Genomic DNA, 27,123 nt, shown 5'->3' on the forward strand with positions numbered 1-27,123 from the left:
AGTTGTATGAGAGGTTAGACACTAAGGAAGGAGAAAGGGACTTGTACTGATTGGCTAGACAGAGGGACCAAGCTGGGAAGGATGTACAGCAGGTAAGGGCGATCAAGGATAGAGATGGAAATGTGCTGACAAGTGAGGAGAGTGTGCTGAGAAGGTGGAAGGAGTACTTTGAGGGGCTAATGAATGAAGAAAATGTGAGAGAGAAGATTGGATGATGTGGGAATAATGAATCAGGAAATGCGGTGGATTAGCAAAGAGGAAGTGAGGAAAGCTATGAAGAGGCTGAAGAGTGGAAAGGCAGTTGGGGTTGATGATATACGTGTGGAGGCATGGAGATGATTAGGAGAGATGGTAGTGGAGTTTTTCACTAGATTGTTTAACACAATCTTGGAAAGTGAGAGGATGCCTGAGGAGTGGAGAAGAAGCATACTGGTACCAATTTTCAAGAACAAGGGCGATGTGCAGAACTGTAGCAACTACAGTGATATAAGGTTGATCAGCTACAGCATGAAGATATGGGAAAGAGTAATAGAACCTAGGTTAAGAGGAGAGGTGACGGTTAGCGAGCAGCAGTATGGTTTCATGCTACAAAAGAGCACCACAGATGCGATGTTTGTTTTAAGAATGTTGACTGAGAAGTATAGAGAAGGCCAGAATGAGTTACATTGTGTCTTTGTGGATTTAGGGAAAGCATATGACAGGGTGCCAAGAGAGGAGATGTAGTATTGTATGAGTGAGTCAGGAGTTGCAGAGAAGTATGTAGGAGTGGTGCAGGATATGTATGAGGGAAGTGTGACAACGGTGAGGTGTGTGGTTGAAATGACAGATGGGTTCAAATTGGGGGTGGGATTACATCAAGGATCAGCTCTGAGCCCTTTCTTGTTTGCAATGGTTATGGACAGGTTGATGGACGAGATCAGGCAGGAGTCTTCGTAGACTATGATGCTTGCAAATGACATTGTGATCTGTAGCGAGAGTAGGGTGCAGGTTGAGGAGAGTCTGGAGAGGTAGAGGTATGCACTGGAGAGAAGAGGAATTAAAGTCAGTAGGAGCAAGATGGAATACCTATGCATGAATGAGAGGGAGGACAGTGGAATGGTGAGAATACAAGGTGTAGAGGTGATGAAGGCATATGAGTTTAAATACTTGGAATCAACTGTCCAAAGTAACGGGGAGTGCAGAAGAGAGTGCAGGCAGAGTGGAGTGGGTGGAGAAGAATGTCAGGAGTGATTTGCAACAGAAGGGTACCAGCAAGAATTAAAGGGAAGGTTTACATGATGGTTGTGAGACCAGCTATGTTGTATGGTTTGGAGACAGTGGCACTGAGGAAAAGACAGGAGGCAGAGCTGGAGGTGGCAGAGTTGAAGATGCAAAGATTTTCATTGGGAGTGACGAAGAAGGACAGGATTAGGAATGATTATATTAGAGGGACCGCTCAGGTTGGATGGTTTGGAGACAAAGCGAGAGAGGCAAGATTGAGATGGCTTGGACATGTGTGGAGGAGAGATACTGGGTATATTGGGAGAAGGATGCTGAATATGGAGCTGCCAGGGAAGAGGAAAAGAGGAAGGCCAAAGTGGAAAAATGGAAATGGATGATCCGCTGTGGCAACCGCTAACGGGAACAGCTGAAAGTAGTAGTAGTAGTAGTAGTAGTAGTAGTAGTAGTAGTAGTAGTAGTAGTAGTAGATAAAATCATCCAGGTTACTTGTTCAATTGTTTCAGTTACATGTTGGAAGTCCTTTTTTAAACTTGGATGGATTCCTCACAGGAAGATAACATACAGAGGATTCACATTTCAAATTGGAAATGAGATACTCATAGGATAAAAGGTCTCAAGAAGACATATTTATGCATGCTCAATAATCCAAGAGGATGGCACAACACAGAAGAGCTAACATGTCAGGTCAGGACTCTGCAGTCTATACCCATCTACAGGCCAGTGGCCACTCTTTCAAGGATGAGGATGTGCACATCCATGATAAGAAGGGACGCTGGTTTGAACGAGGAGTCAAAGAAGCCATCTATGATAAGAGGGAATGACCATCCCTGAACCGAGGGATGGGCCTAAGAGTACATCTGCCACCATCTTACAATGCTGTGATTGCATACATCCCAAATCCTCTGTGAATAGTACACATGTCCACTGAAATTCTAGTTAATGGTCACACCTACTTACATATGAAACTAACTGTTGGTTTTGGTCATTATGCAACTGTATTGTTTATAAGGTTAGAGATACCTGCAGTCGGTTAAGACTGATGAAGTCACTCGGATGAGCGATGAAACGTTTCTCTCATTAACGTTGTGCCCAGATGAACTGATTCACCTTTCTGTGGTCTCCAGATGACATTTTGCTACAAGATTATTTGTCTGAATACAGAAAAGCTCCACAGCCACCTCTTATTTTGTCTATAAGTATGAAATGAATCAAACATTTGATGACAGGTTTCATTCAGTTCAGTTGGACCTGTTTGGTCAAGCCAAGTGTGAGGGAGGAAAATCAATTCTAGTTTTTGTTTAGCTGTAAGTCCACTGAAAGTGAATGTGTTTTTCACGTTATAAGTATGTAGTCACGTTCCACTGTGTTATATTAGTATGAAAAGAAGAAACAATTGGCTTAACACAAACAAGAATATTTTAATTCACTGCATCACCATCTCTGATCCTTACACACTAACTGTCACTTATCCTGACTGTGAGGAAGCTAGGCAGGAAACATGGGAGACATGGTCTACTACTGCAGGTACAGTACTTATATGTTTAATATTCACAGACCTGTTGACTGAAGATCACAGCCATTCTTACTTGTCCAGTTTATTTTCTGTCTCTGAGATTTTGTCTTTTTTTGAGTAGAGTAAAGTCAGCAGACACCGATCCCATGGATAATGTTTTTCATCCAAAGAAGGGTAGTAAAAGCATCCAAATAAATGCACACCAGCAATTGATAAAATCCAGGAAATTGATAAAATCACTAAAAGTTGGGAGATGAAGTGAAGTGACAGCGTGGGAAGCTTGGTCTCAGTGTAATTAAAAGCATAGGTAGGTGCAATAGTACATCATGTTTTTGAATGTGTCCCTCTGAAGATACTCCTGAAAGAAAGAAAGAAAATGCATCTTAATAACAATAAGGTCATTGCACATCAACTTGAATTTTAGATGTGAGAAAATGCAAGTCTTTTTTTAGATGGTGGATGTAATGTGTGTGTGTGTGTGGTTGTGTGTGTGTGTGTGTGTGTGTGTGTGTGTGTGTGTCTTCTCCTGGATCGCCACCTTGCCGTCGTGGAGAAGCTTGCGTGTACCAATGATCTCAAGAGCTATGCCATCCGGAGCTTGGCTCCTGGTAGGGTCACCCAAGGCAGATAGGTCAAGGGGGAGGTTCCAGACGAAGTGCGATCTAACAAAGACCTCAACGGCAGAACTGGCGGAAGATGTCTCTAGGTCACAATGGCAGTGAAGGCGGATGGAGGCTGCAAAAGAGGGTGGTCCTCAATCATCTTGGTTCTCCATGTCATTGGACTCTGACCACCCCCTGCCAAGGATCATGTGGTGGCTGCAGGCGCGTCAGCCTCTCCACATAAAAAGTGGTCACATGCAGGCATCCTCCTGCAAGGGAATCAACCCATAAACATCCTGGGTCAAAGCCCTGTGGTGATCAGGAAGAGGTGACAGGGCAGGACAGTGATGTCCCTAGCCACAACCTGGCACACAGGTGGTGGGTGTATGATCAGTCACTAAGCCCTGGAACTGAGGCAGAAGGGCTTTTTGGCTGATGCATCCACGACTAATCAGCCCTATTTAGGATCCACTCTCTCTCATCAAAAAGACATGCATGTTAGGGTTAATACTTCTGCCTGTGTCCTTGACTAAGGCAATGGAAAGAAGAACTGGAGTTGGTCTCCGGGCGCTGCAGCTGCCCACTGCTCCTATACAATAGGATGGGTTAAATGCAAAGAACAAATTTTATTGTAACTGAACAACTGTACAATGACAACATGACTTTCTTCTTCTACTCACCCCAGTTGGGGAGAGGGCTAGAAAAGGTGCCCTAAACATACTCTGCCTCATAGCTCCTGTCTGGACCTCCGCATCCAGAGGGATCACAGCCATGCGGTCAGAAACAGAAACTCGTATAGAACCTGGAATATATGAACCCTCATGGACAGTCAATCCAGCGATCGACCTGAATGACGTACTGCCATCATCGCCCGAGAGCTGAGGAGATTCCTGATTTATATTGCCTCACTCTCTGAAACCCAACTGGCTGACAAAGAAGAGAAGGGTGGTTACACTTTCTTCTGGAAAAGAAAAGCAGCTGATGAGCCGAGGCTCAGTGGTGTTGGCTTTGCCATCAAAAACAGCCTCATTTGCTACCTTGTTGAGCTTCCTCTTGGCATCAATGAACACCTGATGACAATACAACTGGCGCTTGTAAATATCCAAAGCGTCACGGTCATCAGTGCATACACTCCAACACTTGACTCACAAGTGAAGGAGACCTTCTATGACGACCTGGACAATGCGCTCAGCAAGTCCCCAAGGAGGACAAGCTAATCCTGCTAGGAGATTTCAATGCCTGAGTGTGACAAAATCACAACTTGTGGAGAGGCATAATTGGCAAGGAAGGAGTTGGAAATACAAACTCCAATGGCATCTTGCTATTAACAACATCCTCAGAACACAGCATACCCATCACCAACACACTCTTCTGTAAGAAGAACAAATCCAAAACAACCTGGAGACATCCTTGTTCTCACATCTGGCACCTCATTGACCACATTATCGTCCATCAAAGATACTGACGAGAGGTACTTAACACCAGAGTGATGATCAGTGCAGATGATTGCTGAACTGACAACTGCTTTATCCACTCCACCCTGTCCATCCATCTTCACTGGAAAAGAAGGGTGCAGAAAAAGTAGAGCCAACCAAAGCTCAACCTTGAACGACTGACTGATACCTCCTCTTATCAACAGTTCCAGACCATGCTCAGTACATCAATGCCCAAGCAGTATCCAGATGATATTGAAAGCCACTTTATGCTCAGGACTTCAATCACCTGCACCTGTAAAACCACTCTTGGGCATAAGATGGAGATCCACCAAGATTGGTTTGATAAGAATGATCTGGAAAGCCAACAATTAATCAACATCAAGAGGCAAGCTTTTACCATCTGGCAGAATGACACCAACTGCCAAAATAAATGAGCTGCCCATGCAAGAGCAAAGTCAGCCGTCCAAAGCCAGGCCGGCTCAGGGAATTGAAGAACCAATGGTGGAGGAAGAAGGCCCTTGAGATCCAACACCTTGCAGACTTTGGGGATACCAGAGACTTCTTTGATGCTACTAAAGAAATATAAGGTCCCAGCCACCGCTGTCTAACCCCCCTTTGCTCCAAAGAGGGCACACACTGCTAACAGACAATGAGTCAGTCAAAAGGAGGTGGAAAGAGTACTAACAGGACCTTTTAAACCAGGGCTCTAGCCCTGAGATGGATTCTGTCTAACAACTCCTTCAACAACCAAAAGTGGAGGACATGGCAGCACCACATAGTCGAAGAGAATTTCAGGATGCCATCAGGAAGATGAAAATCAACAAGGCTGCAGGTCCTGATGGAATACCGGCAGAAGTACTGAGGGCAGGTGGCCCTACACTTCTCAGACATATCCATGCCCTGCTTCTTAAAATATGGGAAAAAGAGGAAATTCCTTTGCAACTTAGGGACACACTTATTGTTTCTGTGTTTAAGAAAGGGGACAAAGCTGAGTGTGGAAACATTTTCCTGCTTTCTACCACAGGCAAAGCTCTGGGTAGAGTCTTGGCCAACAGACTCCTCCCAATATCAGAGGAAATTCTGCCAGATTCCCAGAGCAGTTTTCATCCTAACAGAGGCACCATGGACACGATTTTTACTGCTTGCCAACTCCAAGAAAAGCCCAGGAACAGAATTAACCATGACTGGTGCTGGCAGCCGTAATCCTGTACGCACCGTGCATACAGGGATCTGTATGCACCGTGCGCTATTTGCCAGTGACGTTAACACCAATCATCGGCCTTCAAATGTATTTGCGTCAAACGGCGTGAGTGGCAAAAAAAAAAAGAAAAAAGAAAAGAACAAAATCATTTAAAAATGTACACACGGTGCATACAGGATTACGGCTGCTGGCGCCACTGTCAACCATTATACATGTCCTTTAAATACTGAACCAAAACCTTTGATTCCGTAAACCCTCAGGCACTCTAGCTTGTTCTGTCAAAAATGGGCTGCCCTGACAAGAGTCCTATGACTACTACATGACAATATGTCAGCTTAAGTACTCAGCAGTTATGGAGATGAGACAGAGTCCTTCAAGGTCCACACAAGAGTTAAACAAGGCTGTGTCATTGCGCCAACACTGTTCTCTGTTTTCATTGCCACTATCCTCCACCTCACGAGTCCCAATCTGCCTCAGAGAGTCGAAATCATGTACAGAGCTGATGGAAATCTTTTGAACATTAACAGATTCAGGGCTAAAAGTAAAACCACCACCACATCCACCGTTGAGCTGCAGTATGACAACGCCTTAGTATCCCTTGTAGACGAGGAACTACAGAACATACTGGATGCCTTTGCAAAGGCACACAAAAAGCTTGGCCTTTTACATAAAAAAATCCATATCCTCTACCAACCCCAACCCAAGAGAAATATACCTGCTATGCCCCATCCATCTCTGTAGACAACACCAGACTCGAAAACGTGGAACAGTTCCCATATCTTGGCAGCACATCTCAGTTGTGCTAGCTGGACCTTTTCAAAATTGATAAAAAAAAAGTTTTTTGAAAACCGTGACCTTCAGGCCAGAGCACAAATTCTGGTGTACAAAGCTCATGACAGAGCGCCGTGCTTCAGGAGGACAAAAGAAGCAATATAAAGATAACATCAAGGCCCGCATCAAAAGGTTTGGCATCGACCTTAACACCTGGGGACAAGCAGCAAAAAACAGGGGGGCCTGGAGACTGGCTGTCTGTGAGGATGCTGGGCACTTCAACCATGACCTCCACGGTTCTGCTGAAAACAAGCACAGACTCAGAAAGGAACGAGTTACCAGGAAGGACCAAACCACATCCTCAACCACTCCATCACAACCTTGCCCACATTGCCCCAAAATATGCAGCTCCAGGATTGGCCTCTATGCCCACCTGAAGACCCACAAGGACCCAGAAGGAGGACAGCCATACTTGACCTCGAGTGACTGCCAATGATGGTGTGTGTGTATGAAATGGTGCACTCACAGTGTGGGCACACGTGCGAGTCTGTGATGGTGGAGGTGGGATATCATTGAGTAGGTGGGTGGGCTAAACAAAGAGTACATTTAGACCTGTACACACATTAATATATATTGGTGCAATAATTACCATAATACAACCTGAAGTGAGAATGTTGTGTTTTGTTCTGGGACCTTGGAAAATTTAAAGTCAAACATTCAACCATTTTTATAACTTCAAGAGTGACATTTATATAGACACTAAAAGTGACTTATCATTTAGAGAAAACTTTGCGAGCCAGCTCTCACTTTCTCTCAAATAAATATTTTACAGTTCATTTTACATTTTACAATACATGAAAGGAATAATGTTAGGGTAACCCTTTCGAGTTCAATGTATGCATGTTCAATCTGGTAAGAGGAAGATGTCCTCTTATATAAACAGCTCCCTTTTAAACTATATATTTATAAATTTTAGGTAGTGATAAGCAAATGATGAATTTATACAAGTTTTGGGTGTCTTCTATAGCCAGACACAACACTCAACTGCCCATTGGCACAATTCGACTACACTCTATGTTTATAGATGGTGTGCTTTGCTCTCAATGCCAGTCAGTCAATCCCCCAGCCATCCCAAATGGGCCTTCATACCTTTCACATTTCATTAAAGTTGACTTTGAAAGAACTGGTGTGCACAAATAGAAATTAAAGCAATGATGGTGATGACAGTAATTGAAGACACCTAGTCACTGGTGTGTTCCCATTCATTTGCTAACTCCTAAGAGGACTATACAGTTCTCTGTGGACTACTGGGAGATAAATGTGAGGAAGTCAGTTAACGGATGGTTGGTATTAAAATACAAGGTCGCTGTTGCATTGGTGAGTGAATGATGAATATCCAACTCTGCCCAGAGGATTCACAGACTGATTCGCCTTTGTTAACACAAGATACTACCTACCAAGGACTTCTGCCAATGTCCCTTGCTGCCAGTCTGAGGAAAAATAACCTTCTCTACTCTGAACTTTGTGCCACTACTGCAAATTATCGCTGCAAAAAAGACTGACGGGGGACTCATCCCAAAAATGTACAACAAGTGCTCTTGGTGTAGCTTCTGATTAAGTTATTTATTTATTCATTTGGCTCCAAAATCAGAATCACCATGTCCTGTATCAGACCATTCATTTGAAGACTAATTGTCTCATCTAGCATGTTTCCAAAGTCAATGTAATTTTAGCCACCCTTATAGCCTTATTTTTACCTACAGCCTTGTTTATACTAATTTTTCAGGAGGCTCACTGGGTCATGCCTTCAGCGTTGGAATATATGTGAAGTAAAAGAGTAATTTTCTTTCATCTCTTAACGTTGTGCTGAGGTAAACAAAGAAGAGATTTGGTCTACGGTGTTGACATTACATAGAAAATAACTGAAAGTCAGAAGTGCTGACTGAAAACAGCGCAGCACAAAATGCAACGAATGGTAAAAATAATATACACAACATCCATTCTTAAAAAGCCTGTCTTACATATGAGAAGCCATAAATCACACACACTGGACTACTGTGAGTGGAGCAAATAATATGGAGAAAGAAAAAAATCATTAATGGCTTTAACATGTATTGAGGCTTATTCTAAATACAGGAAAAGGTACATGAACAGATATAAAAACTTTCATCCCTCTATCGGTGAATCTCCTAAACCCAGGACGTAAGGAGGGTGTGAAATGAGGGGCTGTATTGGATGTATTTGAACGCACTTTATGTCTGCACTTGTCTGTGCTATGCACTTTATGCCCGATACTGCACTATAATGTACGTATTTTTATGTGGCAGCCTTTATGTCAAAGACAAATTTCCCTCGGGACAAATAAAGTAATCTTGAATCCTGAACATTTAAATGTCTGGTTGAAAAAGTTCTCCTCATCTCCATTAAATGTTATATCTGTTGGACACTTTAATCTCAATGAGTACTATGAGTGTACACATTTGTAGGTGTTACAGATGGCCAACTGCTGGAATCATACCCATTTACCCTGATGTGGTTGATGTACATATAGTCATAAATATACCAAACTGTATGACAAGATCACACATTTTCCTCTTTTGTATTTGTCTTTATGCATGCTCAATAGTCCAGGTAAGGAAATCAAAGAAAGGTGAATCAGTTCATCTGGGCACAAGATTTATTGGGAGAAATGTTTCATCACTCATCTAATCAGAGAAGGTTGAATCAGTTCATCTGGATACAACACATCACTTGTCTAAGTGACCCCTTCGGTCTCAACTGACTGCAGGTATCCCCACCCTTATAAACAATACAGTGACATAGTGACCGAAACCAATGATCAGTTTCATATACAAATTGCCGTGACCATTAACTAGAGTTACAATGGCCATGTGTACAGTTTATAGAGGATTGGGGAATGTTTGGAGTCACATCATTGTAAGATGGTGACAGATGTACGCTAGAGCCCCCCGCCCCCCCGGGTTCAGGGATGGTCGTTCCCTCTTCACATAGATGGCCTCTTTGACTCAAACCAACGTTTCTCCCTCTCAAGGATGAATTTGATAGGATAATTATTGTATAATTGTTGTTGTACATCAGGGAAACCAAACAGACGCTGGCCAAGAGAATGGCCCATCACAGAAGAGCTAAAGCATCAGGCCAGGACTCCACAGTCTACACCCATCTACAGGCCAGTGGCCACTCTTTCAAGGATGAGGATGTGCACATCCTTGATAGGGAGGAACGCAGGTTTGAACGGGGAGTCAAAGAGGTCATCTATGTGAAGAGGGAACGACCATCCCTGAACATGTCCATTGAAACTCTAGTTAATGGTCACGGCAACTTGCATATTAAACTGATCGTTGTTTTCGGTCGTTGTTTATATGGGGGGGGGGGTACCTGCAGTCAGTTGAGACTGAAGAGGTCACCTAGATGAGTGATGAAACGTTTCTCTCAAATGAGCATTGTGTCCAGTTGAACTGATTCAACTTTCTGTGACAGCCTAGTGTAAATTACCTACAGAGCTTTTACTACCACAAAGCATTTGCAGTAATTTATTTTGACAAACAGTTTGTGACCACTATGGGGGGGGGGTTACATAGACAACAAAAATCATAAATATCCTTATTCTTTTCAGCGCTTGGGTCTTGTCTCTTTCTCTCTACTAGTTCTATTAGAAGACCACTGTTTGAGCATCTATCCTCTCCCTCCGTCTGTCATTCGCAAAATTGGGAAAGAACGCCACCTGCCGACGTGCTAAAAAAATACGTAAGGCGTGTCAAGTGACGTCGCCTGTTTACAACTACCCAATGAACACGTGGCGACGTCAAAGCCGCGCTTGTATTCGACCATATGGAGTTAATATGGGCGGGGATATCGATCAGCCTGACCAATAGCGCTTGACATGTAAATTTTGTTTGAAAAAGTCCCGGGAAATCTGAGTTTCGCGGGAGGGCTCTTGAGCGCGTAAACCGTATCCCTTCATTCATCAGTCCGTTTCCTGAAGCCATTTCTAGACGGGAGAGTAGAGAGTTGCGCTACTTTTTAATCCGTTGCATCTGCCTAAATGCACTTTCTGGTCAGGAAATTCTTTGTTAGATTCGTTGAATTTGAACTTCAGGTATACTTTGGTCTGATTATTTTTGAAATTGTTACGACGGATTAGCGGCCAAACGGGCTTGAAAGTATAGAGACAAAAGGGGTATCCCGAACCTGGCCAAGATGAGAAGAGGGATATCCTCAGCTCCGGACAAAGTGATTTTAGCGGGGGTTGGAAGCTCTCCTTTAGACAATAATATTATTTTAACAACTCTCTCGGATCGGTTGAACCCTAGTCTATCCAGTGCTACATATATCCAGATAATAACGACCCCACCACCTTGCAATATTACACAGACAAATGTCTGTTTGTCCGAACCTCAAACAAACAACATTTACTCAACTCCACAACAAGCTGCGACAAACGGAGCCGGACAACGACCCGCTTTAGGAAGACCTCCGGTAATAATTTCTCCAAATCGCTTTCGTAGATAAGCATTGGTGTGACTAGCAACAAACGCACCAAATTGTTAGCCTGCTGGGCTAGCCGAGCTTGGTGTTTCGGCAGCTAGCTGCTTAGCAAGTGCATTTACAGGACTCGTTTTGGGGAAGCTCAACCTGGCGAGGCAGCTAACTAACATTAGCCGAGTTGCAGAACTGGCTTGGTTCGGCGACTTACTGACTTTTGTGAAGAGTTTCAGAGTAATTTTCAATTTTAAGAAACCCATATTTGCCTTTAAACAGCATGCTATGCTAACTTAATCGTGCTTTGAGTTTGGCTCACCCTTGCAATCAGATGGAAATAATGGTCAAAGATTACTAGCGGTGGCCTAGTCGCTGTTGTTGGTGTCTTGGTTTGGGGGGGGGAAGGGAGGTTGGTGGGGTAGTTTGGCTATTAGCCTAAATGGGCATTTTAGCTAGCTGACGAGAAAAAACGAGCAAACACAGCAGCTAGTGATTTTCAGATGGCTAGAGATGCACTTTAGTTTCGAAAAGTACTTTTGGATTCATTTCCTCCAGTCGCCCCTAAAGATGCAAGCCAACTTGGATGGAGCCTGAAAACATTAGTTAGCTTTCATGGCTAGTCGCAATATTGTCTGCTAAAAAGAACAGTATTGGCTTTGACCTCAATCTTGTCCAATGTAATTCCTTATTAGTAATAAAATGTTGCGTTATGTTGGGTTACAAAAGTTGAAATCGAGTTTATTGCTATCGTGCTGCTTGCACATTTCCAGTACTCTTGCCCACACAAACCACACAGTTCTTTCACCAGGTTTGGGTGTCTTGTCTGAATCTTAATTATTCATATTTTGTAAACTACCAGCCTCTCCATCTTGAGCTGTACTCATAAACATGCTGTGACTAAGTAGCCTTGTATGCTGATATAAAATGGCTGACATTTTGACTGTCAATAGAGGGCATGTTTCATCTTTCTCCTTGACTTGGGTTTCATCATATAGAAGATCCTTTAAAAGTATGTTCAGCATTTGATTAAACCCAGAAGTTTCAAAAATAGTAGTACAGGCAAGTCAAGATGGTTTAACTGGCCAGGTTACCCTTATCAGCATGATGATCAGATGGCATGTTGGACCTATTGGACACATACTGAGGAATGTTCAGAATTCTAATGAGAACTGAACAAATATGATCAAATTTAGCAAATGGCAGGGAGGGGTTATTTGAATTTGCAGTGAATGAAGACAGTCCTTGTTGTGCTAGGGTGCTAAAAACTAGTAAAAGGCTTTCACATTCATTTTGGGTATAAAATGGTAATATGTAATACACGGCCTGAATTTTTATACAAACCACACTTGGACTCTATCAAGTCTTATCAATGCAAGGAATGTATATACAATAAAATGGCGCATACAAGTAGACAGTCATCCAGATACCATACAGGTAGGGTCCATATATATGCTTTTTTTGCTCTTCATTATATTCAACCAAGATAAGTTGTGACAAGAATTCAGAAAATGGAAATTGCATCTTTGATTTAACGGCTATAAAGAAGTTCTTAATTTATTTCCCCCTAATTTTGGATGGAGATGGTTCTGGTGGGCCCCCATGTCCGTAAAGTGATAGTAAACCTTTTTTTTAAGCTAAACATTTATTGCTATGGGCCAAGGTTTGGTAGAGCTGACTGCCCTTATGATACATTGAACAAAAATCAAGACCCATCACGTCTGCATTTGAGGGATAAGATCTATACTTTTTCTGAGGGGAAAATACATCGTGATCAACCACCTCTGATTTGCCTACATGGGGCATTAAAGACGCCAAGACCCATTTACTGTAGTTGATATAGTATGTTGGGTCCAGCATGTTGGATCAATAAAAATTGAGGCGAGTAGAAAGGCAACATGCCAGCATTAGCCAACTTAATGGGTGTGGTGTTATACTATAGCCTTGCCACCATCAGAATCCCTCCCCACACCACCATCACTGTCCTCTTCATCTTTCACCCCTTTTATTCATATCTTTCAAAATGCAAATTGTCAAACACTGGCTAGAAACGAGTTCTTGCTCACTCTTTAATGAGCCTATGTCCCAGAGCTACAAAATAACTACGTTTCTCCCTTGCTCCACAGAAACAATTGGGACATTTTCATCGTTATGCTTTGGCTTCATTGATGTGATGGAATCCATAGCTGTGTCTTAATTCTACTTAGCCACAATATTCTATAGATCACTCTCTACAGTGAATGAGAAATCGACGAATAGTTCTGTCATATCTGAATTCCTACACACAAGATTGCCCTTGTGATGGATTTGCAGTATTGAAAAATATTGAACTATGTGTGACAACATGCATTTATGAATGTAGAAAATCATAAATAAGATTTTGTCTTTATGTATGTCAATAATCCAGGTAAGAAAGTCAAAGAAGATTGAATCAGTTCATCTGGATACAATGTTTATTGACAGATACACTTCATCACTCATAAGTGACCTCTTCAGTCTAAACTGACTGCAGGTATCCCCACCCTCAATACAGTTGCATAATGATCAACGACCAGTTTCATATGCAGATATGGGCGTGATCATTAATTAGAGTGCCGGGAAAAGTTTTGGTGCGTATTTTCCAAAAACTGCATCTCGGTTGCTTTCAAACCCCAAAACACGCTGCACGAGAAGCTTATCCATCCCAAGGATCGGGTCCCCCAGCACAAACAGGGCAATATAGTGTACGCTGTTTAGTGCCAGGAGGATTGCTATGACTTGTACATTGGGGAAACCAAACAGACGCTGGCCAAGAGGAGGGCACAACACAGAAGCGCTAATGCGTCAGGCCAGGACTCTGCAGTCTACACCCATCTACAGGCCCATGGCCATTCTTTCAAGGATGAGGATGTGCACATACATCCTTGATAGGGAGAAACGCTGGTTTGAATGGGGAGTCAAAGAGGCCATCTATGTTAAGAGGGAACGATCATCCCTGAAGGGGGGGGGTACATCTGTCACCATCTGGCAATGTGATTGCAAATATTCCCAAATCCTCTGGGAATAGTACACATAGCCATTGAAACTAGTTAATGGTCACACCCATAAATACATATGAAACTGGTCATTGGTTTCAGTCGTTATGCAATGGTATCATTTATAAGGGGTGGGGATACCTGCAGTCAGTTTAGACTGAAGAGGTCACTTAGTTGATTGATGAAATGTATCTGTCAATAAATGTGTATCTAGATGAACTGATTCAGCCTTTGGTCATCTTACAATGCTGTGATTGCAAACATCCCAAATCCTCTGTGAATAGTACACATGGACTTTGAAACTAGTTAACGGTCATACCCATATCTGCATATGAAACTGGTCATTAGTTTCGGTCATCATGCAGCTGTATTTGTAAGTGGTGAGGATACCTGCAGTCAGTTTAGACTGAAGAGGTCACTTAGATGAGTGATGAAATATATCTGTCAAATGTATCCAGATGAACTGATTCAACCTTCCCCGATAAGTCAGATTTCTCTCATTTTAATGGAGACAAAAGGGAATGCATGATATAGGTCATGGTGTAACCTGGTGACGCTACAAGGAAAAGGTTTTGTGCACTAGCTACTAATCGCTAAACGATGGAGCATACCTAAATTTTGTGTTTGTATGTTCCTGGTTTTACAGGCGAAGAGGCGGTTGGCATTGGATGATTCGGACCATCATTACCAAGCAGAGCCAACCAGAACCCCAAAGGGTAGATCAACGGCAGGAGCCAACGGAACACGATTAAAGACTCCCAGAAGTAAGACGCAGTTCCAAATATTTTAATAACCTTTTTCAAGTGTGGCTAGCAATTCGTACAAATTGGGGACAAAGTTGTGAAAATCCAACTTGTAACTTCCCTATAGAGTGGTTATTATTTTGTTTTCTTCACAAAAGTGTTATATAAAATAAAATGCACTCTGTGTGTCTGGTTCTGTGTCTTGCATAGCCCCCAAGTCTCCAACAGAGAAGACAAGGTATGATACCTCCCTGGGGCTGCTTACTAAGAAGTTTGTAGAGTTACTTGCCCAATCCTCTGATGGGGTTCTGGACCTCAACCTTGCTGCGGAAACCTTACAGGTCAGTCAGCTTCAAACTGAAGGAAAAGTTGGCACACAGAAATTGTAAAACCAATCAATAAGATGGGAGATCATAGGGAAGCTCCCTAGTAGATGGATTCTTTAGTTTATTGATGGTACCATTAATGGAAAGCTTGTGCAGTATCCTCAGCAAATCTACCAAGCCTTCATGTTTAGGTGCTCCAATGTGCCATAAGGACTGGTATCGAGAATTAACTTTTGAAACTGCTGCATCTGTCCATGCAAAAAGTAAGCCACAGTGAGGATTATCTATTTTTTTTAATGTGTACGTGATTTTGGTACCAGAGGCCCACAAGTTATTGGTTAAGCAGCTGTAATAGATAAAGAATATGTTTTAGTAGGATACTTATTTCATAGCCAACAATTGGGCTTTAAATTGATTTGATATCTTTTTTGTTTTCTAGAGCAGGTCAAGCAATGATGCCGGAAAATAAACGTGCATTGTGTTTTCATTATTCTAGTTGTACAACGCGTATGTTGGGGGAGGGTTACTGTGGGTAAATAAATATGAAAGAAATACTGTTTGCTCTGAGTAAAAATAACTATGAAGTAAATATTTTTGCTCACAGTGACTAAATCTTGTGAGCGCTGTAGAAGGCTTTTTACCAAACTCTACCAGGTGACCTGGTAGAGTTTGGTATCCATTGGATTTTATTGATTCTGGTTGGGATTCAGTTTACTAAATTCAGTTCTTAGCAAATCTCCGTTCCAATTGTTATGGTAATGTTTGAGTAGGATCCAAAGTGTTTCACAAGCAAATACTATTGTCAGTATAATATTTGAGGTGTAGGACATTGGTCATCTCACAGCATAGTATATTACATTCAAATTACTATTTAATTACCTAGATTTTATCATTCTTTAGAATTCTTTTTCTATCAAAGTAGGTTGAATCAATTCATCTGGATACGTCTATGACAGATATGTTTCATCACTCATCTAAGTGACTCTTCAGTCTAAACTGACTGCAGGTATCCCCCCCTTATAAACAATACAGTTTCATAACGACCGAAACCAACGATCAGTTTCATATGCAAATATGGGCATGACCATTAACTAGAGTTTCAATGGCTATGTGTACTATTCAGAGGATTTGGGAATGTTTATAATCACAGCATTGTAAGATGGTGACAGATGTACTCTTAGGCACCCCCTCCTTGGTTCAGGGATGGTCGTTCCTTCTTCACATAGATTCACATTGACTCCCCTTTCAAACCAGCGTTCCCCCATCAAGGATATGCACATCCTCATCCTTGAAAGAACAGCCACTGGCCTGTAGATGGGTATAGACTGTGGAGTCCTGGCCTGATGCGTTAGCTCTCCTGTGTTCCATTCTTTTGACCAGCGTCTATTTAGCATACTGCTGTTAAGTGCGAAGAGGATTGCTGTTACTTGTACATTGGGGAAACTAAACAGATGCTGGCCAAGAGAATGGCACAGGAGAGCTAACACGTCAAGCCAGGACTCTGCAGTCTACAGCCATCTACAGGCCAGAGGCCGCTCTTACAAATACTGTACACATGGCCATTGAAACTTTAGTTTATGGTCACGGCCATATTTGCACATGAAACTGGTTGTTGGTTTCGGTTGTTATGCAACTGTGTAGGTTATAAGAGTGGTGATACCTGCAGTCAGTTTAAGTCAAGTCAACTTGACTTTATTTAACTTAGTCAAGTCAACTTAACTTTATTTATATAGCACATTTCATACACAGGGCAGCACAATGTGCTTTACATAAAATGACAATACAATTAATCATAAAAATGCAGATACAGAAAATAAATATGCATATCAACAGGTGTTATTGCAGTTATACAGGAATTGGTGCGGAATATACAAATATCAAACTATACAAAACACACACACCAAAAACTTATCCGTTGGCTGTTTTAAAAAGTAAGATTTTTAACTTGCTTTTAAATGTGTCCAGTGTGGGGGGCCTCTCTTGGGTCCTCAGGCAGGGCGTTCCATCTACTTGGGGTGTAAATAGAAAATGCAGCTTCCCCTGCTCTAGACCCAGTACGAGGGATGGTTAAAAGACCACTGCCATTGGACCTGAGAGTTCTTGCTGGTTTGTACGTAATTAGCATGTCTTTTATATAGTGTGGTACAAGGACATTTAGCGCTTTGTATACAATTAACAGAATTTTAAAATTGATTCTAGTTTTGACAGGGAGCCAATACAGAGATCTAAGATAACATGTGTAATGTGTTCATACTTTTTAGTTCCGGTGAGAACACGTGCTGTCGCATTTTGAATTAACTAGTTGGCACACAGCAGATTTTTGGAGGCCAGTGAATAGTCCATTACAGTAGTCTAGTTTACTTTTTATAAATGCATGGATTAATTTCTCACAGCCTGATTTTGATAGAAAGCCCCTTAGTTTTGAAATGTTTTTAAGATGGTAGAAGGCCGATCTTGTGAGATGATTGATGTGGCTCTTAAAATTTAGATCACTGTCTATAATTACGCTGAGATTTCTGGCTTCCCTTTTGCACTCCAGAGACAGAGAGCTGAGATGAGCATTAATTCTCTGTCTCTGAGTCTTTGTACCAAAAATAAGTATTTCTGTCTTGTCTTTGTTTAATTGTAAAAAGTTCTCTTGACATCCATAGATTAATATTGTCAATAGACTGGGTTAGGGAATGTATGGGATCAAGGTCATCAGGAGATAGGGCCATGTACAGTTGTGAATCATCTGCATTATTATGGTAATTTATTTTGTGTTTCTGTATAACATGTACAAGTGGGAGCATATAGAGATTAAATAGTAATGGTCCAATAATCAAACCTTGGGGTACCCCACACATTATACCCACTTTATTTGAGGAAAAGTCTCCAATAGACACAAAGAACTGCCTGTCCTGTAGGTATGTTCTAAACCAGTTGAGAACTGGGCCAGAGGCCAACCCATTTTTCTAATCTCTCTAGCAAAATGTCATGATCAATAGTGGTGAAGGGGGCACTGAGATCCAGGAGCACAAAAACAGAAAATTTTTTAGAGTCCATGTTCATATGCAGATTGTTCACAACTTTGGTAAGTGCTGTTTCTGTGCTATGGTGAGATCAAAAACTTGATTGATCAATAGCTAGAAGGTTATTTGATATTAAATAGTTATTAACTCGAGAATAAACTGTTTTTTCAAGTAATTTGCTGAGGAATGGTACATTTGAGATGGGCCTGTAGTTGGCAGTGGCTGTTGCCTCAAGGTTGCGCCTCTTCAGAAGTGGTTTAATGACAGCTGTCTTAAGTGCTGCAGGAAATATACCTGCCTGAAGAGAGCAGTTGATAATTTTTAAGACATGTGCTGAGCAATTGAAAACATTTTTTTAAAATGTGGTAGAGAGAGGATCCAAGCAGCAGGTGGAGGAACTGAGCTGCCCAACAATATTGTCTAGACTTTTAAGGTCTAGAGGGTCAAAGTGAGACATGGCACCAGTGATACTTCTGGAGAACTGGAGGGTAGGTTTATTACTGGAAACTGAGGCGCTAATGTTCTGTCTAATGGCAATAATTTTGTTATTGAAGAATGTAGCGAATTGCTCAAAATTTTCAGTGGACAGCGTCTCTTATGGGTTTAGAGATGGTAGATTAATAAGTTGATCAATAGTAGAGAAAAGCACTTTACTAATGTTAATATTTTCATTAATGATTTTAGAGAAAAAAGACTGTATGGCCTGCTAATTTCTTTGGTGTATTTGTTCAGTCTATCCTTGTAAATTTCATGATGAATCTGAAGTTTAGCCTTTCTCCACTGTCGTTCTGCCTGGCGACACTCGTATAGCTGCCTAACAACCACTCCATTTCTCTAGGGGCTTTTTGTTTTTCTGTGTTTTTAGTTTTAACTGGTGCAATGTTGTCAAAGATATTTCATATTTTTAGTTGAAGTTGTTCACAAGATCCTCAGTTTGTGATGCCATAAACGGCGACAACTCATTTACAGTTTTCTTAAAGGTTTCAATTGTATTATTGAGTCATTTAGACTGAAGAAATCACTTAGATGAGAAACATATCTTTCAATAAACGTTGTATCCAGATGAACTGATTCAACCTTCTTTGATTTTCTTACCTGGATTATTGAACATACATAAAGACAATTCTTATCTAATCTATTGTCAAATTTACCAACGATATCTTGCCTTATAAAAGCTGTAGGTCTGCTCTTTGTTGTTTTACCTGAGTGTGAGTTGTTAAGGTGCTGACGCTAACTGAATCTGGGGTGTTAACGATGACTGACTGGGAGAATCATTGGCAATGATTACATGCACACTAAAATCCCATCAGTATTCAGGATATTCAAGTATCAAATTTTTGAGTTGGCATATATGAACACCATAACCTGTTTTCAGTAACCGTAATAAGCTCATATCCAGGTTATGGTTATGAGAAACCTGGATGAGCAACCTTGGCTATGCTTATTCTAAATTGGATATTGTCACTAGAGTTGGGTCTGAACCAGTATCGGTATTTGGTGCCGATACTGACGTAATTCACTCATAGGATATCAGACTCACAGGATATCAGACTGTACTGATCTACAACCAATTTAGATTCCATAGTCTGATCCATCCATCCATTATGCAAGCTGCTTATCCGAAGTCGGGTTGCTGGATGCTGGAGCCTATCCCAGCAGTCATTGGGCACCAGGCGGGGAATCTGATGTTTTTATGAATTATAAATATGTAATAATGCAATTTTAACACCATAGCCAAAATGGTATATGTAAGCTGAGGTAGTATGAAGTGTTTTGAGTGCAGGGACGTGGGACACAAGTGCTTCGTTTGCCCGCATAGGGAGCAGGAAGCGGAGGATGCGGAAGCCGCCGACTAGGTAGTTGAAGCGGGGGCGGGAACGAGGCTGATGGCCTTGGGGAAGCAAGTAAAACCTAAAATAGAGCCCTGCATGGGCCAAAAACTCTAGCCCGGCCCCAGCCCGAAAAATCTGCAATATTTCAGCCTGACCGAAGACCGACACCAATATTACTTTAAGCTCTCTCTGACGTGCACTCTCTGATACACGCAAGCACGGACACACAGCCAACTGTCATGTGTAATGCATGCATACATGTGTATAATATTTGCAATATAATCAATATATCAATATTACATACTGTTGCATATGTGTGCTGCTGCACATATCTGGGAAGTTAAACGAGTCTGATCTATTTAAAAAAAGAGCCCAGCCCGAATCGACTCCGCATGTCAGGACCTGACGGGCTTGCCTCTACCCTACAAAATGTAAACCTGGAGTCTTCTAAACGCTGTAGTAATTTGGAGAAAGATAAAATGGCCGTAGATAATGTAGTAACTCTTATCACCCAGTGGTACTGCTGTGTGCCTAACTGTCCCGGTAGCTGCTGCAGCCATGCCTGGGCAGGAGGTGCAGAGTGATGAGGAAGAGGAGGCGGCAGACCCACCTGTCACCAGTAATGACAAGTGACAGGACAAGTAAAGAACAACATTTACAATCTTCCATCACTTTATCCAGGTTATTATCAAAATTTGATTTAATTGATGCTTTGCAAATACAAAATTCAAACAGCAGACAGTACACGTGTTTTCAGGGAACAGGGTTAGTGCTGCCAGGCCAGACCGGGTCTATATCGCCAGACACCCTCACACCAGGTTATTCAGGAGCAACATATTTCCAGTTGGTTTTACAGATCACCTCTTAGTCAGTGTTGTTTTATGTCTTTCACCAGCAAAAAAAATATAAATCATTCTGGAATTTTAATGTGAAATGACTACAGCATAGGTCTTTTTGTAAAAAAAATAAAAAAAAAATATTATTTTTGGTAATTTGGAGAAGGGAAAAAAAGCACAGTTTGACTCTAAGTCAGTTAACACATTAAAGAAGTTGCCATACCAATGTGTACTCCTGCATCTGTTTGTATGTGAAGCCTACTTAAACTACAGTTCAAATAAATTGCTTTAAAATAAATTCAATGATTTTTGTATATATTTTGCTCTTTTTTAATAAGTGCTGTGTGGTTACCTATAGCGTCATGTAACCTTACACATAATACCGACAATAACAATAATGACGATGATTATGATTGATGATGATAATATTAATCAAGAAAATAGAACTTCGGTATTAGCAGATATCCAAATTCAGGTATCTGATGGGAACTAAAGTGGATTGTCGCATCTCTAGTTGTCACATGAAAACACCTAATTCCATTTGTGTTTTTCACCTGTTCTGCTCAAGCTGTTTTGTGCTGTAAGATGGGTAGAATTTATCCAAAATATGCAACTGGTGGGGCTGTCATGGCCCAGGGGTGTGGATGCATGTACAACAATGTTGTATAACCAGTTGCAAAATGGCATACAACTTGTAGGGGGAGACCTATGACAATGTAAAATTTTCTTTCCATGCCACATCAGCTAACTCTCATAAATGCCCTCTGCCATCACCGGCCCCAACTCCACATTCTCATCCACAGTTGTAGTGTGTTCAGGTAGTCAGAGCACATTTCCTGAAATGTTGATGGTATTTGCTATTCAAAGAAACAATAAGTAGGAATCATTATAAAATCAGGTTTGGGCGTCCGGGTAGCGTAGCGGTCTATTCCGTTACCTACCAACACGGGTGTCCCGGTTCAAGTCCCCATGTTGCCTCCGACGTGGTCAGGTGTCTCTACAGACACAGTTGGCCGTGTCTGCGGGTCGGAGGCTGGATGTGTGTGTGTGTGTGTCCTGGTTGCTGCACTAGCGCCTCCTCTGCTCGGTCAGGGTGCCTGTTTGGGGGGAGGGGGAACTGGAGGGAATAGCATGATCCTCCCATGCGCCACGTCCCCCTGGCGAAATTCCTCACTAGGGGTCAACCGATATGTTTTTTTCAGGGCCAATACCGATATTGATTATCAGTAAGTTGTGGCAGCTGATAACTGATATTTGGGGCCGATATTCAGTTGCAGTGAACGTAAAAAAAAATGTGCCATAATTTACAGCAACACAAACCCCAACACAAGGCTGCCTTTAAATGAATATATGTTTGATTGACTTTTGTGTAAAACAGAAAATATTTGAAAAAATAAAGTGCATGATGTTCAAGGCACTGAATAACAATCTGAGTGGAATTCTTTTTTAATTAAAAATAAATAACTTCCAAAACGTGAAAATGGAATGAATTAAACAGCGCTGGACAGTAGGAAGTCAACTTTGATCAAACTGAATAATTATAATATTAAAATAATTCCACATTAATTGGTTAAAGTTCTCCCAGCAGGCTTTGACTGAACTGAATGGAAACATGTACATTAGTGTCATTATATTCCCTTTCTCGTATCTTTAAAGTGATAGTTCAGGTTTTTTAAAGTGGGGTTGCATGAGGTACTTATCAATAGTCAGTGTATTACCTGCAGTAGATGGGAGTCTGTGCGCTCCCAGTTTGGAGATTCAGCAGGAGTAGCCGGCACGGAAGTTGAGGAATGGGACACAGACAAAACTCTCCCATGTGGGTCCCCCCCCCCCCCCCGCCCCCATGATTCGGTTGTATACGAATTTGGAACATTCATTGACAGCCCTACCAGTTTACCAAAGAGTCGGCCTTTGCTCTCTCCCTTTCTGGAAATCTATGACAGTTTTTAAAAGCAACTGTCAATAAGGTATTTTGAAGGAATGATGTTGCCAATGCTGAGAAGGTTTAAAGACTTGCAAAATTTAGAAATGCCTTGAAAAATGTTCAGGTGAGTTCCAGCTATATAAAGGCTGTAGCTTCATTTTGAAGTTTATTTTCATAACCTGTGCAGAAAATTTTTATTGCAGCATTTATTGGCATGTCTAATAGATTTGACTCCTGATAATGCTGTAGTTATGCTTTTGAACAAACACCCTGACCATTCTTGCTTGCCGTTTTTCTACAAGTTTCCCCTTTCTCCTCTTTTCACATCGCTTCTCTTCATGTGATTGTTCAAAACCTTTTTTGTATGTAAGGAAATAATAAACATTTTCAATATGTGATTTAAAAAAAAAAATATCTGCTTGGCCGGTAAAAATGTGCTGATAATGATAATATAAAAAATGACAAATATCTAAGCCGATAATCGGCCAGACCGATAATCAGTCGATCCCTACTCCTCACTGTCGGGTGAATAGAAGCGGCTGGCGAATCCACATGTATTGGAGGAGGCTTGTAGTAGTCTGCAGCCCTCCCCACTCGGCAGAGGGGGTGGAGCAGCGACCGAAAGGCTCCGGAGAGTAGTGTAATTTGCCAGATACAACTGGGGGGGAAAGGGGGGGGTCAGGTTAAACTTTTCAACAAAATCACAAAAGATAGAAATGGGACCTACATTTTGTGCGAAGTTATGGCAAGTTCGGTTGCTAAATGCGACAGAAGAAAACAGGGTAAACCTGGTGACCCATCGAAGAATAGGCTATTTATTAAGTATCAAGAAAATGGTTTATTGAATCACAAATGTATTGTTACATTTATGTCATAAATTATTTACTGATTTATTGAAAGCGTCAAGTCAGAACTGGTAATTGATACCCAATCCTACTTGTGGCAGCAACTGAATTTACTCATTCTTATAGAAGGGTAGCGTTTTTATTTGGAATACAAATGATGACCAAAAAATTGTGAACTGGTAAGAGCTGTATCTACCTTACTCAGGTCCAGAAAAGACGGTTGTATGACATCACCAATGTACTGGAGGGCATTCATCTCATTAAGAAGAAATCCAAGAACAATATCCAGTGGATGTAAGTAGATTCCCTCTCTCCCTCTTCCATCTTCAACATCTGCTTAATATTTTTGTAAACTTTGTACACTTCAAATGAAAACACATGCCCAACTGGTGGTCACTGCAACATTGACAATAATTCAGATTGGCATCAAAAACATCGACACACCTGCAAAAAAACTTGATAGGCAACAGCTTTTGAACAAATGGCCGCAACTCGGGATGTGAGGAGTTCATTCAGCTTTTATGCAGCTTTTATTGAATTTGCCTCTTGTGCACATGCGCGAATCAATGAACTGTGCCAAGGTCCACTTGAAAAGGTGATCTCAAGTACAGTTCATTTGTACTCTGGTACGGTTCACATCAGGTGTGAAAACAACTATACCAAAACACGTATAAGTGGAGTGCAATGCTACAAAGGCATTTCTCAACACCACCTGTCTTCTCCAAAATCTGAGTATGCGTGTGCTGATCTCCTTGGTAGATACCCAAGTGTACTTGGGTACAGAACAACATTACTAATGTGACAGCTGACTGGTGGGGTGGAGGCAATCATTTTCGGGCACAATACGAAGCAATTGTACCTAATTTGAAAACACCCTAAATGACGAAGCAGAGCTCGAGGTGATGTTTATTTTTATTCTGTTGGGCCAACAAGAGTTAGGTTAGGTGTGCCCTAACCTGACTCTTGCTGGGCATAGACCTAGCAAGAGTTAGGTTAAGGCAGGGGTTCTCAACCTTTTGTAACTCAAGGCCCACTTGGGTATTTGTCAAGACAGTCAGGGCCCACATACCGAAATAAATGTAAACCTTACAAAAAAATAAATAAAATAAAGGGGTATTCTGACCTGTAAACGATTTCCGTGTCACTGTCAGCTGCAATGATTGAATTAAATATTCTACTTGCCGTCAGTGAGATACTTGGGGTTGCTTCTGAGAAATGATCAGATCAAGCCGGGGGGGGGGGGTGAGAGGCTGATTCGCAGAGTAACATTCAAAGTTACTTGCAGTCTGTCCCTAGCCTTTGATTTTGTGACACTCACAATGGAAAACCCTGACTCACACAGGTATGTGGTGGTGAAAGGCAACAGAAATTTGATTGCCCGTTGTGACAGAGAGGGATATTCATTGGCAGCCAATATCCAGAATAAAGCAAGGGTGTGAGTTGAAGCTTCAGGCTGCTATCAGCTGATAGTTCCATCAGCTGGTTTTCCAACACAGTGGACAGGGCCATGTCTTCAGATGCAGGATCCACTGAGAACGGGTCTAAAACCCAAAGATTTCCATTCCAGGGGTCTTCTGGGAAGTAATCTTAAAATGTATTTGACAACGGAGTTAAATGCTGGGTGACAACATTGGAAATGTTAACAGGAGGAGAACCTTCCAAAGTTTCACTCAGGAGTGGGAACATATCCATTTGTCCCTCTTTGACTCTCCTGTGCCAAAGGATGTGTTTTTTCTTGAACCCCTCAATTTTGTCTGAGACCAAAAACATGGTGCTGTCTCTTCCTTGCATTGACATATTCAGCTGATTCAACTGATCAAATATGTCTGATAAATAGGATAGTTTTGCACAAAAGTCATCATCGATGTAATGCTCTGTCAGAGGGGACTGCTTCTCATCAAGAAATGCATGCACTTCTTTTCTCAGTTCAAACAGGCGATTAAGGACATGTCCTCTTGAAAGCCACCATACTTCACTGTGATACAAGAGTTGCACATGATCTGCATCTATTCTCTCACACAGCAGCAAAACATCTCAAGTTGACTGCGCTTTTTTTTAATATAGTCGACAGTTTTCACAGCCACATTCATGACATCATGCAGCTCTGGTGACATCTTCTTTGTAGCCAGATTTTCCCGATGTAAGAAACAATGCGTCCACTTCGCCTCTAGTGCCCTCTTCTGGATTTGCTCGACAACACCATAATGTATTCCTGTCATCGATGCAGCGCCGTCCGTGCAGACACCGATACAACGTTTCCAATCTAGTCCTTTTTCAGTGAAGCAATTATCAAGGCAGCGGAAGCATTCGTCTGCTGTGGTTCTGGTGGGAAGCTCTTTGCAAAAAAGTAGAGCTTTCGTGACAATTACCATCCCAGCTGTATCTCACAAAAACCAGCAATAAAGCTGCGTTGCTAACGTCAGTGGACTTGTCCAACTGTATGGCAAAATGGGGGCTTGCCTTTATTCTCTCCAGAAGTTGGCTTTCGATGTCATCGCTCATATCAACAATTCTCCTACTCACTGTCATTCGATAGCGGCACGGTCTGGATTTTCGTTGCTGTTGCCTCCCCCAGTAACTCTCAGCACATATCCACGACGCTAGGCAAAATGAGATCCTCTGCGATTGTAAATGCTTTCTTGCTACAAGCTACACGAGCAGCCACCAGGTAACTCGCTTTCAGAACAGCTTTTGATTACGTTGTTAATGTACTTATGGCTTTCTGTTGTGCTTGAAGCCCGTCTCGCTTCCTTTGGAAATATTCTTTTGGTTTTCCAACACATCCAAGGTGTTTTGTGTTTAAGTGTCTCTGCAGCTTTGATGGGTTTAATGATTAATTTGAGAGGACTTCACCACATTCGACACATTGTGCTTTCGGCTCTGCATCACTACCTGCCATTGTGAATCCAAACTTAATGTATTCAGGGTCGTATTTTCTGACCACAGGCTTCGGTATCTTAGCTGTTGCAGAAGTCTCGTCTCCATCACCTTTTCTCTTTAAAAACCGATCCATCGTTTTACTGTAGTCGAAATAAAATATAAATGCTTGCTTGTGCTCTCCTTCAGACACCGGAACTAACAGCGACAAAACGTTTGTCTCTAACTGATGACGTTCGAGTCATGTGCAGTTATTTTCATTATTTATTAATTTAAAAAAGGTTGTGTATTTTAATTAAAAATATATATTAACACAAATCCCTGGGCTATTTAGGTATTGTGTAATTAGACGTGAAATCACTACTTGACAGACAAATAAACTTAGCACAAAAAGTAAGGAAATTTGTGTTTGGTAGATTATTTCTTTGTTGTAACAATGATTCTTGGCAATAAATCTTATATCAGGCACCT

At 41.6% G+C, this 27,123-nt stretch overlaps 1 protein-coding gene across 1 annotated transcript in view; it reads left to right on the forward strand.

The window, feature by feature from the left end:
• The first annotated feature begins 10,965 nt into the window (after nt 1–10,965).
• The window catches only part of LOC130118405 (transcription factor E2F3-like), a 35,988-nt gene continuing 19,830 nt past the window's right edge, over nt 10,966–27,123 (forward strand). The window contains exons 1-4 of the mRNA XM_056286849.1: nt 10,966–11,244; nt 14,905–15,022; nt 15,212–15,342; nt 23,981–24,069. Coding sequence (XP_056142824.1) covers nt 10,966–11,244; nt 14,905–15,022; nt 15,212–15,342; nt 23,981–24,069 — 617 coding nt within the window. The remainder of the gene's footprint in view (nt 11,245–14,904; nt 15,023–15,211; nt 15,343–23,980; nt 24,070–27,123) is intronic.

Source organism: Lampris incognitus, chromosome 9 (assembly GCF_029633865.1).
Source record: "Lampris incognitus isolate fLamInc1 chromosome 9, fLamInc1.hap2, whole genome shotgun sequence".
NCBI lineage: Eukaryota > Metazoa > Chordata > Actinopteri > Lampriformes > Lampridae > Lampris > Lampris incognitus.